General features: G+C 41.1%; 2 protein-coding genes and 3 non-coding genes across 5 annotated transcripts in view; 4 read left to right on the top strand and 1 right to left on the bottom strand.

The window, feature by feature from the left end:
- Nucleotides 1–12,072, top strand: part of LOC144647809 (histamine H2 receptor-like) — a 410,332-nt gene that overhangs the window by 173,660 nt on the left and 224,600 nt on the right. The gene's annotated exons all lie outside the window — the stretch shown is intronic.
- On the top strand, nucleotides 1,519–9,131 carry LOC144648939 (uncharacterized). Its single transcript, XM_078508392.1, has 5 exons — nucleotides 1,519–1,896; nucleotides 3,112–4,282; nucleotides 4,813–4,887; nucleotides 6,178–6,363; nucleotides 8,289–9,131. Exons 2-5 carry the CDS (start codon nucleotides 3,142–3,144, stop codon nucleotides 8,420–8,422), a joined length of 1,536 nt encoding a protein of 511 aa, XP_078364518.1. The 5' UTR covers nucleotides 1,519–1,896; nucleotides 3,112–3,141; the 3' UTR covers nucleotides 8,423–9,131.
- Nucleotides 6,725–6,806, bottom strand: Trnas-gcu (transfer RNA serine (anticodon GCU)). Its single transcript has one exon. It is a non-coding gene; the product is annotated as a tRNA-Ser (tRNA).
- Nucleotides 10,285–10,366, top strand: Trnas-gcu (transfer RNA serine (anticodon GCU)). The gene has a single exon. It is a non-coding gene; the product is annotated as a tRNA-Ser (tRNA).
- Trnas-gcu (transfer RNA serine (anticodon GCU)) lies at nucleotides 11,009–11,095 on the top strand. Its single transcript has one exon. It is a non-coding gene; the product is annotated as a tRNA-Ser (tRNA).

The following is a 12,072-nucleotide window of genomic DNA, read 5'->3' as shown; positions in this document are numbered from 1 at the left end:
AAATAAAAGGAGAATTTTGGAGTTCAGGGTCTGATGTGCATTCTTTGAAGACCTGCAAGATATTGACCTCTTATACTGCGGAGCTGGCGGCTTTTCTCGCGTAAAAAACAAAACAAAATATCAGTGCCCTACTTAAAAGAGACTTTGTCACGGAATCTTGTAAATTTTTGAACAGCCAAAATTCAAATGTTTATCGTTGAAAACCTTAAAATAATGCTTCTATTTTAAAAAAAATTGCCATATTAGGCACTGAAATTGTAAACAAGCGTCTGGCTGCGGATGGCAAGGCTGGAAATGGATTGCATTCTGAAAACTTAAGGCTAAGCTTTTCAATGTTGTTTCCTCGTGTCTTCAAAATAGAGAATTTTACAGCCAGTTTTAATTTTTATTCACAAAATAAGACATAGTTGCCTGAACAGTTAGACCAAAAATATGCGAAATCCTTGTGACAAAGCTCCTTTAAATACTGTTTCAATTTTCGCGGCTTGGTCTTACCCGTTAAAAATTTGTCGTCGTGTGAGAAAAACAGCAGCAATATTTTTTCTATATTTCCACCCCTACCTGAGTTTGAGAGTTATATATAACCTTATTTCATTTGCTAGGTAATCTGTTCCCCAACCAACCACTCGAATCGCGAAACTTCAAGAGGATAAATAAATGGCAAATTCAGCAAACTGTCATCCGAGCGGTAGTCCCAAGTGTTATCTGCCCCTGGGTCATTACCCTTACCGAACTAGTGGCGCGAGCAGATGCAGCTCACCGATTGCCCCCGCCCTCCCAAAAAATTTTGACCAATCAAAATCAGATACTGGTTTTCAAATGGTTCTGGAACTTGGGTCGATAAGAATTATCTCCCGGGGGCAGTTGCGCCATTCTTGTAAACCGAGTTCCTCGGGCTTTATTTTGTGATAAGAAAGAGAGAGTTGACGTGTTGCAACATTTTTCTGTTGTTCCAACAAAATTGTCACGCGGCTTGTGTGAGCTCATGGGTTGTTTGTAATGACGTCACAGTTGCGTTACAGCCATACGAAGTTGCATGCACTAGAAAGCATTCGACTGAATAAAGCAAAATGCAATTTAACAAAGACAGTAATCGCGTTTTGTCTTAACCTTGAAAAAACCCTTGCTGCCATAACTGAATTTACGATGCACTTAGCGCTAACTGCATCATAAACAATTTTTAATAGGAGACGGATGAAAGAAAAAAAAACTTTTGTTTAGCTAAACGTCTTCGGCGCCAGTACTTTTGCTTCTCGCAGCCTGGGACTGAAAAGGTTTTGTTGTCTAAAAAACTATTGAAATATTGTGATATGTGTCCAGCCATGTTGCAAGATATACAGTTTTACTATTTTTGTAGACAGTTAACTTGTTGACCCTGTTTAGGGTGGCCGCTGCCCTTTCAAGTACTTAGAAGACATCGAACAGACCTGGAAGCTTGAGTTAGTTGGTCGCTTTCGTTAACTGCTAAACCACTTTTAAACTGAAACTAACCACAACTGGACTTTGTTGAAGCATTTTAACAATATATACAAATAATCTATATTTTTGAACCTAAAAGATCGCATAGTATTCGGTGAGAGCAAAACGCTTCCGTTCCGCGATCGGTGATGAATATTTTATTATGTTGTTAGGTCAGCTTCTTTAATCAACTAAACTTCTTCTCTCTTAGCCGCGAGGCATTTCACGCACAGCCGAAAAGTCAGCGGATATTTATTTTTTTTTTATTTATCACACTTCGTCTCCGTACAAAAAAGCTTTTCGCAATCAGTTGGATCTTTAAATTTGGAAATTCGTGTGGCCACAAAGTTGGTTTTGTGGAATGAAGAAATTACGCTGTTGAGGAGCGTCAATTGTCCACTAAACTGGCAAGCTATGTAGGTTATCAGCAAAAACGAGGTAAGGATTTATCTTAAACCCAACTTTAAGTTGTTGTTAGTCCTTTTTCAAAGGCTATTATCTTTGAACAATGACAGGCCTTAGAAACTTATAAGACCAGGCAACGCCCAGCGTATAACTGATTAAACAGACTTGACGATATATCACCTGGGAGTTTCTTTTAGTCAATTGTTATTTATGATACTGATTTTCAGTTTCGCCTTAACTCCGGATCTTGTAAATAAACCTCGTTATTAGCGTAGACATGCCTGTATAATCGACCATTATTACAAAGATAGAGGCTCCGCGGATTTTAGCTTAACACTGCATCCTGTACAATAACGTTGTGATTAAGCATTTCGTTCAATATTTGTTTAATTAATTCCTTGCCACTGGGAAAACCCTTACCGCAACCCTAACCCTAATTTACTAAGGGCGCATTCGTTTGGGAATATCCTGGAATAAAAATGTATTCTGGAATATATTCCGGCTATTCTGCTCCCGGGAGCAAAATAACGGGAATGGAAATCCGAGTATTCCGAAATAGGAATGGCGGCCAAACGAACGATAACTCGCATTGTTCCAATTATTCTTATTGCGGATTGATCCCAAACGAACGAGCCCTAAGTGTACTCTTACGTCTAGAGTCAAACCATTTATCAAAGCTAATCGAGTCCATGGCAGTTTTAACTTCGTACCCACTTGAACTCCTGGCTTTGGGATTCAAGAGGTAATCGAATTTTTCCGTGTAACACACTGTTGGCCTCTTCTCTCCCTGTACCGTAACGAGAGAGAATAAATAAACTAACTGCACTTCCGACAAACTTTAACCATCTACATGGGAGGGCAAAGCAAAATGTATTGATTTTTAATCGCGATATCCCACTGAGTGACTTAGCCACTCCATGCAGTCTTGCCAGCAAAAAAAAAAAAAAAAAAAAAAAAAAAGATATACAGACAGGATGCTCGTGTTTCACAATGGCAATTCTATCGGCTCGCCATTGTAAACCTATACAGATCTCCCGCTCATATTTTATCTACTACAAATATTTTAAAAGTTTAAAAGCTTCCCCGGTGGGCGTTCAAACAACTTAAATTCTCGCCTTAAATTGTCGGACAATTTGATAGCATTATTGTAGCGTCAACTGATAAAGATTCACGTAGTATTAACCCATTAAAGTATAACGATTGGAATTGTTGCCACATTGGTTTAGAAATCATTTTGTCCTGTTCCAGGTGGTGTTCTGGAAACACATAAAATACAAGATGCACTGCGGCTGGTATGTGTTCTTATACATCATATTCATCGGCTTCAAGCGGCCAGTATGGTCAGAAAATTCTGAATTACCAGATCGAATTGCTAGCACCAGTGATAAAAACCGCCACACTGCGGTTAAAAGGAGTCCACAGATTCAAGGCGCCATTAATTCGGGAAGTAATCCCTCGGGATCCACTGTGGTTGGGTCTACGGGTCAACCCGCGGGGCAAACACTTACACCTTTTGTACAAGCTACAACTGCGGCTGCGGTACAACCCGTAACACAGACTGTAAGCGCTACGGGACACACCACAAATACGCTGGCGCAAGCTGCGGGACAAGCTCCAATGCAACCCGTAACGCAGACTGTTAGCGCTAAATCACAGGCTACGGAACAGACCACAAATACGCTGGCGCAAGCTGTGGGACAAGTGCCAATGCAACCCGTAACTCAAACTGTTAGCGCTAAATCCCAGGCTACGGGACAGACCACAAATACGCTAGCGCAAGCTGCGGGACAAGCGCCAATGCTTACGGGACAGCCCGCAGTACCAGCGCCAGTATCTGCTGCTTCCTCACATAGTAGGACTAGCACTAGCGCTCTTTCGACAGATAACTGCCAGGATCTCGAAGACGATTCTGAAATGGACCAAGCTGCGGATGATGACGTTGATGATGAAGCGGAATGTGATGACCCTGACCCGCAAATTGAAGCTGCCTGCATGAGGCGCCGACGCCGGCGTCGATGTCGTCGACCTTTCAGAGGACGGAGGCCACGAAGGCCAAGACCATTATATGATGATTATGAGAGAAATGATAAACAAAACGACTGGTTGGACTTTAGAGGGGATCCAGGGTATTTTGACCAGGGAAATCAGGGAGGTACCGGTGGAACCGGCGGGACGACTGGCGGGACGAACGGCGGGACCGGCGGCATTGGAGGAACTGGGGGAATAGGAGGAACTGGAGGAATAGGAGGAACTGGCGGAATTGGTGGAACAGGAGGAGGAGGTATTGGCGGCGGTACGGGAGGAACAGGGGGAATTGGAGGAGGTGGCGGTGGAATGGGCGGAGGCGGCGGTGGTATGGGCGGAGGTGGCGGGGGTATGGGCGGAGGTGGCGGCGGCGGTGGTAGAGCGGAGGGAACTGGTAAGTTTCTGTCATACGATTTATACGGTACCTCGCAGGTTTTTTATTGTGAAAATCTGTTTTCACTAACTGAACGAAAATGACACTGCAAGGGTGCAAAAAATAAAGAGCTATTTTATTAGAATTATTATCAATATAAAAGGCCAAGTAACATCCAAATAACTAACAAAAAAATACAATACGTCGAATCTATTAAACTGATGCGAACTTCGACTGTTATTGGCCGCCCACTACTAAAAGTCATTAGCGGTCTACGTTTGCTATGCTAAGCAATAAAAAAAAAATGTTTTGAAACATTTAATGGAAAATGACATATTTAGAATAGCAGCAAAACTGGAGGTAGTTTTACCAACCTCCTTCGTCTTATTTTTGATCAATCCATAGCTATTTAACAATGTTGTGACAAAAATATAAATTTCTTAATAAAAGGAAAAAATGCAATGACAAACTAAAATGTATGGTCATGCGGGCTGGGCTGCCTGTTTTTTATTCATCCACCCAGCAGACATGTTTGTTTTTGTTGCACACAGATTGCTGTTGTGTCAAGTGGGGAGGACTTAAACCTCACATAGAATGGGTGAATGTTCCCGTGTGTTACCATCCAAGTAAGTATTGTTTGCACACATTCCATGCCTAGTTTTCCTATATTTAACAATTGGACAGCAAGCGCGAGGTTTCTATCGGCTGCGCAGCCAATCAGGTTAAGAGTTTGCCTCATAGCAGCTCACTGGATTATGCTTAATCACAATGGCGCATATAAAAAGGTATTGTAAGGCGAAAAAAATCAGTCCATTATGAATGGAAATTTCGTTTGACCTGTGGCCTCTTAGTGTATTGTGTGGTTTACGTTCGGATTTGAAGCGATTTCTCGGAGTTTCAGTTTATATACATAGCAGGAGGGGGGGGGGGAAGAAACTTCCTTTGTTACACGACTCAAAAAGTGATCATAGCGGTGCCGGGCAACCGAGACAGCGCAGTAGCTATCGAATGGTTGCTAAGGGTGTAGTGAATAGCTTGACAAAATTCATTGTTTAATTCGCATGATTTGGTCTTGATCGTGCACAAAACACAATAGCTATTTGCATTTTGATTGCTCCTTTGAAGTCTTCCGGATGTCAAAACAACCGTGAACAGTGATAACGGCGACCAGTCTGGCAAAAGTAAGGCTTGTGAATTATACTAATTAAAATAACTCCAATGGTTCTGAAATTATTTCCCATTTTTTGGTTGTTAAATTTCAGCCGTGACAAATTTTTTCGGTTGTTATTCCACGCCGCCAAAACATTCTCAGTGACGTGAGACATTAGGCGTAAAACATCAAACGCAAACACCGCGACTATTCGCATTTCACACGCACGCAGTCATTGATATTTAAATCTTTCCGAGAAAACAATACCTTGGCTTGACGTCTTTCTTAGCAACGGCTTGATTGACATAGACTCGCACCGTTTCCAGGCACTGCTATGTATTCAAAGAAAAGTGCCGACTTTCTTCCCCCCCCCCCCCTCCCTGATACATAGCAAAGAAACCGTTGGAACTGAAACTCTGAAGAATTGCTTCAAATCTGTCCAAACAACACACAATACACAAAGAGACCAACAATGGAGTTCAGGTAAACGATTTTTATGACCAATTTTCCCGTCTAATGAACTGATTTTTCTCCAAACAAAACCTTATATGCGGTATTATGCATTAGCAACAGCAACTTTCACATTAAGTAAAAAATGTCAACAACACAAAAGTTAACATTTGAATAAGCTTGGGCTACCTGTAGTTTATCTAGTTGTAAAATCCGTTTTTAACCGACTGTCAGAAGCCAACTTTGAGACCTAAGCAAGTCGTTTGTACAAATAACATGACCTTTGTACTTATTGCGTGCCTACATTTTGTTGCAGGCTGCATCTGCCATCCTCACTGTGAACACTGCTGTGATCTTGAATGCAATCACTGCTGCTGTGAGCCTTGCTGTGGTGGCTGCCATCACCATTGTCATCACTGCTGCCATCACTGCCCGTGCTGCTGCCACTGTTGCCACTGCTGTCACTGTAGGAGAGGGGTGGTGTTGACCCGACCTCCACTTGGTAAGGCATTGATTGTTGTATTTACATACATCAATATCTTGTCGGAAGTGCTCGTGGCACGTATCGTTTAACTAGTTTTGACGCGGAAGCATTATCCTCAATGCTGCTGATCCTTAACTATCAAAGATCCGGAAACCTTCATCGACTACTTTCTACTAAGCTACCTTCATCAACCTTCATCACCTGTGGGTTGCTGTGGTTTTGCCTTTCTTAGTAATTTTAAGTATACAGTTATAGCGGGTTATTTAAAGAAAAGAAAAGTCAAATATCAGCTAATTCGCATACAAAAAAGGACGTTTATGAATTCGTTTTACAACTGGCATCTTTCTACAGCTTCGAAAAAAGGAGGCTAAAAATATAACGACGAGGATGGCATTCGAACCCACGCGTGCAGAGCACATTGGTTTAGCAGTCCAACGCCTTAACCACTCGGCCACCTCGTCCGACGACTCTCAAAGGCGAAAATAACTAATCAAGTTGACGCTGTAGTCTTGAATGGTCATGAACACCGCCTCTCGCAGAGCTCAAATTTCCTTGTTCAGGGATAACCTTCCAGGGGGGGGGAGTCACTCCCATACATGAGCTATATAGGTATGTGCCGCTGTGAAGGGTATGGTTTTCAAGCAGTTTAGTCTGGGATAGGGTATAGAAATCAGAGAGTTTGGGTCTTGAATAGGGTATCATTTGCGGGAAGCCGATCAGTAGCATGAAAAACTTGGAACTTGAAACTTGGAAGATAAAAAATCGGCAACACTTCTAGGACCTAATAGCGATACAGTTTCAAAAAACCAAGGCTGGGATAGGGTAGGGATTTTCGGTGTCTAGTCCAGTACAGGGTTGCAAAATCAGGTGAATATGGTCTGGTGTAAGGTATAGGTTTCAAAAGTCCAAGCGGCACACCCCCAACCAAAAATTTACAGAGTGCCCGCCTTCCCCCCCCCCCCCCCTCCCGGGGATAACCTGGAGTTTTGGAAATAATTGTTGGTTAAAACGTATGCTTGTCTCTGGAATCTTTAGATTTGCTTTATTTTTGATCGAAACACCATGATACTGCTGCTAGTTTAAAACCATAACGGTCAGCATTAAGTCTTTAAGTGATACATGTAAGGCCAAGGCCCTGTTGTAATAGGACCAGCTGTGTTCTGTTGCGAAAAAAAGGATTGAACCACGCATCACTTTCAACGTTTTCCATGCATTTCCTCTTAATTTATCTCGTAATCTCATCAATTTTCACGCTCGTTAACGCACGAAAAACAACTTACGTAACAATGGAAATCTCTAATAGGCCCCTGTTCTGTTGGGTGGGCCGGTTGAGTTTTTTTGTGTGCTGTATTGGAGAAACGCGTTTTCCGATGATTTCGTAAAATAATGATCAACCGTAGCAAACGAGAATGGTTGGAAACGTGCTCCATTGGGAAACGTTAAACAAATTCGGCAACTATTTCCAACCATGTTTGATTCAGTTGAAAAATTTGATCAACTCAACCAATTAAAAATGATTTTCCCTATAGAACAACCCAAAATCCAAGGAATGAAAACAGTCGATCCTAATACAACACTGCCTAATAAAATAGCGTGCGATCTAGTATTTTAAAAAGCAAAAGTTTGGTTATTGTCAATTTCGTGCAATTTAAAAACAAAAACCGCAATCCAATCTGACCCTAGTCAGCCTCCGCCATTTTCGATGCCATCGAAATTATGAAAATTGCACGGTGAACTGAAATCCTATAACATTGCTGTAATTTGTGTTACTGGAAGTGTGATAAATTACCTTTAACAGTTTCACAGTGATCTCTTCCGTTTAGACACGCTCTGCGTAATTAATACCAAAACCCTCGTGTGTAAACAAAAACAAGGGCGTGGCTGACTAGGGTCCTTTAAATCGACCTTAACTAAGTGTTACATTCTTTTACTTATCATTTCAGCTCCAAGACGGAAGTCATCGACCAAGCAAGATGAGTCTAAAAAAGCATGCAGGAAAAAGAAATACCACAAAAGACATTGCTTCTGTGTAACGCCGCTTGTTCTGCGCATGCCTCACTACCCAAGGCTGTGGTGATCAGAATTTACGTACACAGAGCTTACTCCAAGAAGACTGTCGCTGGGGTCTGGATAGGAGTGAATGTTTAATTTGAAGAAAGCTCACATCAGCACTTTTTTCTAATTTTTGTCTGCTAAAAAGGCTGTTTTCTTGGTTATATCAATTATCAACAAGCGTTAACTATACGTGATGCTACAGTTATGATTAAAATTCGTATAAGGCGAAAACACATATATTTTCATGACACCTAGGCCTGTTGTTTTTTTAATGGTTACCCTTAAAGCCATTCAAAATTTAGTTTTGGCTGTACAGTTAAAATGTTCAAAGTGCTCGCACTTCTGTCAAAGCTGCGTTTGGCGTAAAACACCTACTATGAAATAAAATGAACAAAATGCCAAAACTACTACACCAAGTTGAAAAGAACTTGAAACATTTTAATAGATATTTAGCGCTGAATATGTTGCAAAAACACGGTGTTATAAACAACGAAAGTAAAAAATATTCTTTGGTATTGTCCTTGTTTAATTCTTTGGTTACATGACGGCGGCTGAACTCTTGTCAAACAGTTTTAAATTCTCTGCTTAAAAAAAAAAAGGTTTATTGGATAAGATAGATTTTAAATTCTCTTTGTTAAAATCTAACCGATCAATTGTGTGTCCCAACAGCCACCTCTATTTCGTACACCAGGCCCCGCCGGCTAAAGTTGGACAGGTGGCCCTAGGGAGAATAATAATAATAAAAAAAGCAAAAAAACAAAAATGCAAACCGTAATATATCTTTACCTCTGTCAACTTGTCAACGCAAGTTAGATGCACGGTTAAAACTGAACAACGAGGGGCTGTTATTTCAGAAAATGGGGTGTTGGGTGGCTTAGGCCCTAAAATCAACTTGCTCCAGATTGATGGACACGTGTTAGCCTAGCAAAAAACCCTTAGACTACGAGCAGTCCCTATTTTTTTCGCAGAGTCCGTTGAGCTTGAAGCGAAAATTATTTTTCGAAGAGTACGTCGAGCGTGAGGCGAAAAAAAATGAACGCGCGGGGGGGAGGAGGCGGGGCAAGGCGAGAAGCGAAAAAAAGCTCAACGGACTCTGCGAAAAAATAGGGACTGCTCGTAGTCTAGAAAACCCTCTAAAAGAAGAGGAATCGTCAAATCGTGACGAGAGCATCGACTCAGCGGTCATTGCAAGTCAAGGGATTGACTTGACGTAGTGACTTATAGCCTTTTATCGATGGGGGAAATGGGCCGTTTAAGGGATTGCACAAGGTGCTAAATAACCATCACCTGTTATCATACCATCACCATTATCTGTTCACCGCGAGAATCCAACATTTGTTTTTTTCGCCACTCTTTATTTATTATTTCAAAAATCATAAACTACGAAACGAAAAAATGACCGTTAATTATCCAAGAGTGGTGTATCTGAATATGATCCCCTATCACTTTATGCGGCTTCATTTCTATGGATACGACAGCATCGTCCAACTTCCTCGAACGCAATTAAAAAAAAATCTGGCCGCTGTAACATAAGAAAGGAATTATTTAGACGAAAAGACCAGCTCAGCATGCGCAATTGTCAACAGTAAAACCAGTAAAATCAGTTAGTAAAAGCGATCGTTTCAGTATCAAAATATGAAGAGGAAAACAAACAAACAAAATTAATATTGAAAACGAAATGTTGGACGGGCCTGTCATTCCAAACTATTCAAGCTTTTAACTTCTTTTAGAAGATCATTGCAAATTTATTGACGATGTTTTTGATTGGCAGTTTGCTGCTATAGGGCCTGCGGTGTTACTACCAAATAACGAGGGAGAGAATTCAGTCGTCGGGTTGCATTTCTGATCGATACCGCATTTAACAAACAAGATCACAGAATCGGTGACGAGGTGGCCGAGTGGTTAAGGCGTTGGACTGCTAATCCAATGTGCTCTGCACGCGTGGGTTCGAATCCCATCCTCGTCGATCGTCTTTTTTTCAATATTTACATGTTATAATTATGAAATAACGGTAAACGCAAGGAAAAAAGAAGTAGTTAGCTTAAAAAGTCGAGGGAAACATATGCGGTTTTTTGGCAAATCTTTAAGTTTTATGCCATGTTCATGTTAGGTCATGGATCAACCATTAGGTTGGTTGAGTTTTTTGTGTTCTATTGTAGTCAACCGTCTTGGGTGGTCAACTCTTTCAGCCGGCATCAAATATGATAAATGTTGAAATGGTTGAAGTTTTCTAATAGAGCACTTAACTTTTTCAACTATATTCAGCTAAAACGGTTGATAAATACTTAACAATCTCATCAACAGAAAACTGTTTTTTCTCAATAGACCATGAAAAAACTTAACCAATCCATCAACCAAAAACGGCTGATGTTAATAGAACACGTACATAACCAAATGGTTATCAACCGTTTCATTGAAAGACAGTTGTAAAAGTGTTTTTTTTGGGACACTTGAAAGGTTCAAAAGGGGGAGGGGATATAAATCCCTTAACCAGCCAAAATTGTGCACAAATTCCATTTTCCGGACTATTGTTTGCCCAAATCCCAGGCACAGTGGTCGTATCTTCCCGCACTAATGTATTATTCTTTATTTTTGACAGCTAATATACGACGAGGTGGCCGCATGGAGTGGTCAAGGCGTTGGACTGCTAATCCAATGTGCTCTGCACGCGTGGGTTCGAATCCCATCCTCGTCGATCGTCTTTTTTTTAATATTTACATGTTATAATTATGTAATAACAGTGAACGCAAGGAAAAAGGAAAACTTAATTTAAAAAGTTGAGGGAACATATGCGGTTTTTTGGCAAATCTTCTTTGGTTGAAGTTTTTAATATAGCACTTAGCTTTTTCAACTATATTCAACTAAAACAGAAAACTTTTTTTTTCTCAATAGACCATGAAAAAAACTTAACCAATTCAACAAACCGGAAACGGCTGATCCTAATAGAATACGACCAAATGGTTACCAACGGTTGCAGCATTCTCGTCCCCATAGCCCTTTCGTTTCTCTTAGCCGGCTTGGCCTTGGCACGAGGAAACAAAGGGCTCTGGGGACAAAGGATTTCCAGTCCTAGATTCTAGGACTTCCGGTCTTCATGTATGCAGTCATGACGTTTCAAAAGAATGTATGAGCAAGTCGTTACGTTTTCGACTTCCGTTTAGAAATTCTTTGTTCGAAACAACCAATCAAAAAAATTCGAATTAATTCAAAAATCCTATGTCCCCAGAGCCCTCCGTTTTCTCGTGCCAAGCCGGCTAAGAGAAACGAAAGGGCTATGGGGACGAGAATGCGGTTGCAGTTGAAAAACAGTTGGAAAAGTGTTCTGTTGGGACCGAAGGTCCTAAAAATGGAGGGGTGGGGGAATAAATGTATTGCCCGAATCCCAGTCGCATTTTTTGATTGTGACTCCAAGTTCCGGTGTCCCATTTTCCCAGTGAAAATTTGCCCAAACCGCAGTTCCCATTTGACCCCTTCAGGGTCCTCTTTAACCCAATCAACCGAAACCTGTTATTGTTCAGACGGTTAGTTCCAATAGAACTTACGCTCATTCACATCCTCCACCCGTCCCGCTCACCCGCAACGCCTCGTTTCGTAATAACTGTATGCATTTTCATAACATAAACTGTTTGTTTGCATGAAAACAACAGAAAACTTGAGACTGGATTAAAGTGT

This window comes from Oculina patagonica, chromosome 4, assembly GCF_052425735.1.
Source record: "Oculina patagonica isolate OP01 chromosome 4, crgOcupat, whole genome shotgun sequence".
Lineage (NCBI taxonomy): Eukaryota > Metazoa > Cnidaria > Anthozoa > Scleractinia > Oculinidae > Oculina > Oculina patagonica.
This window is presented reverse-complemented; position numbering and strand designations above follow the sequence as displayed.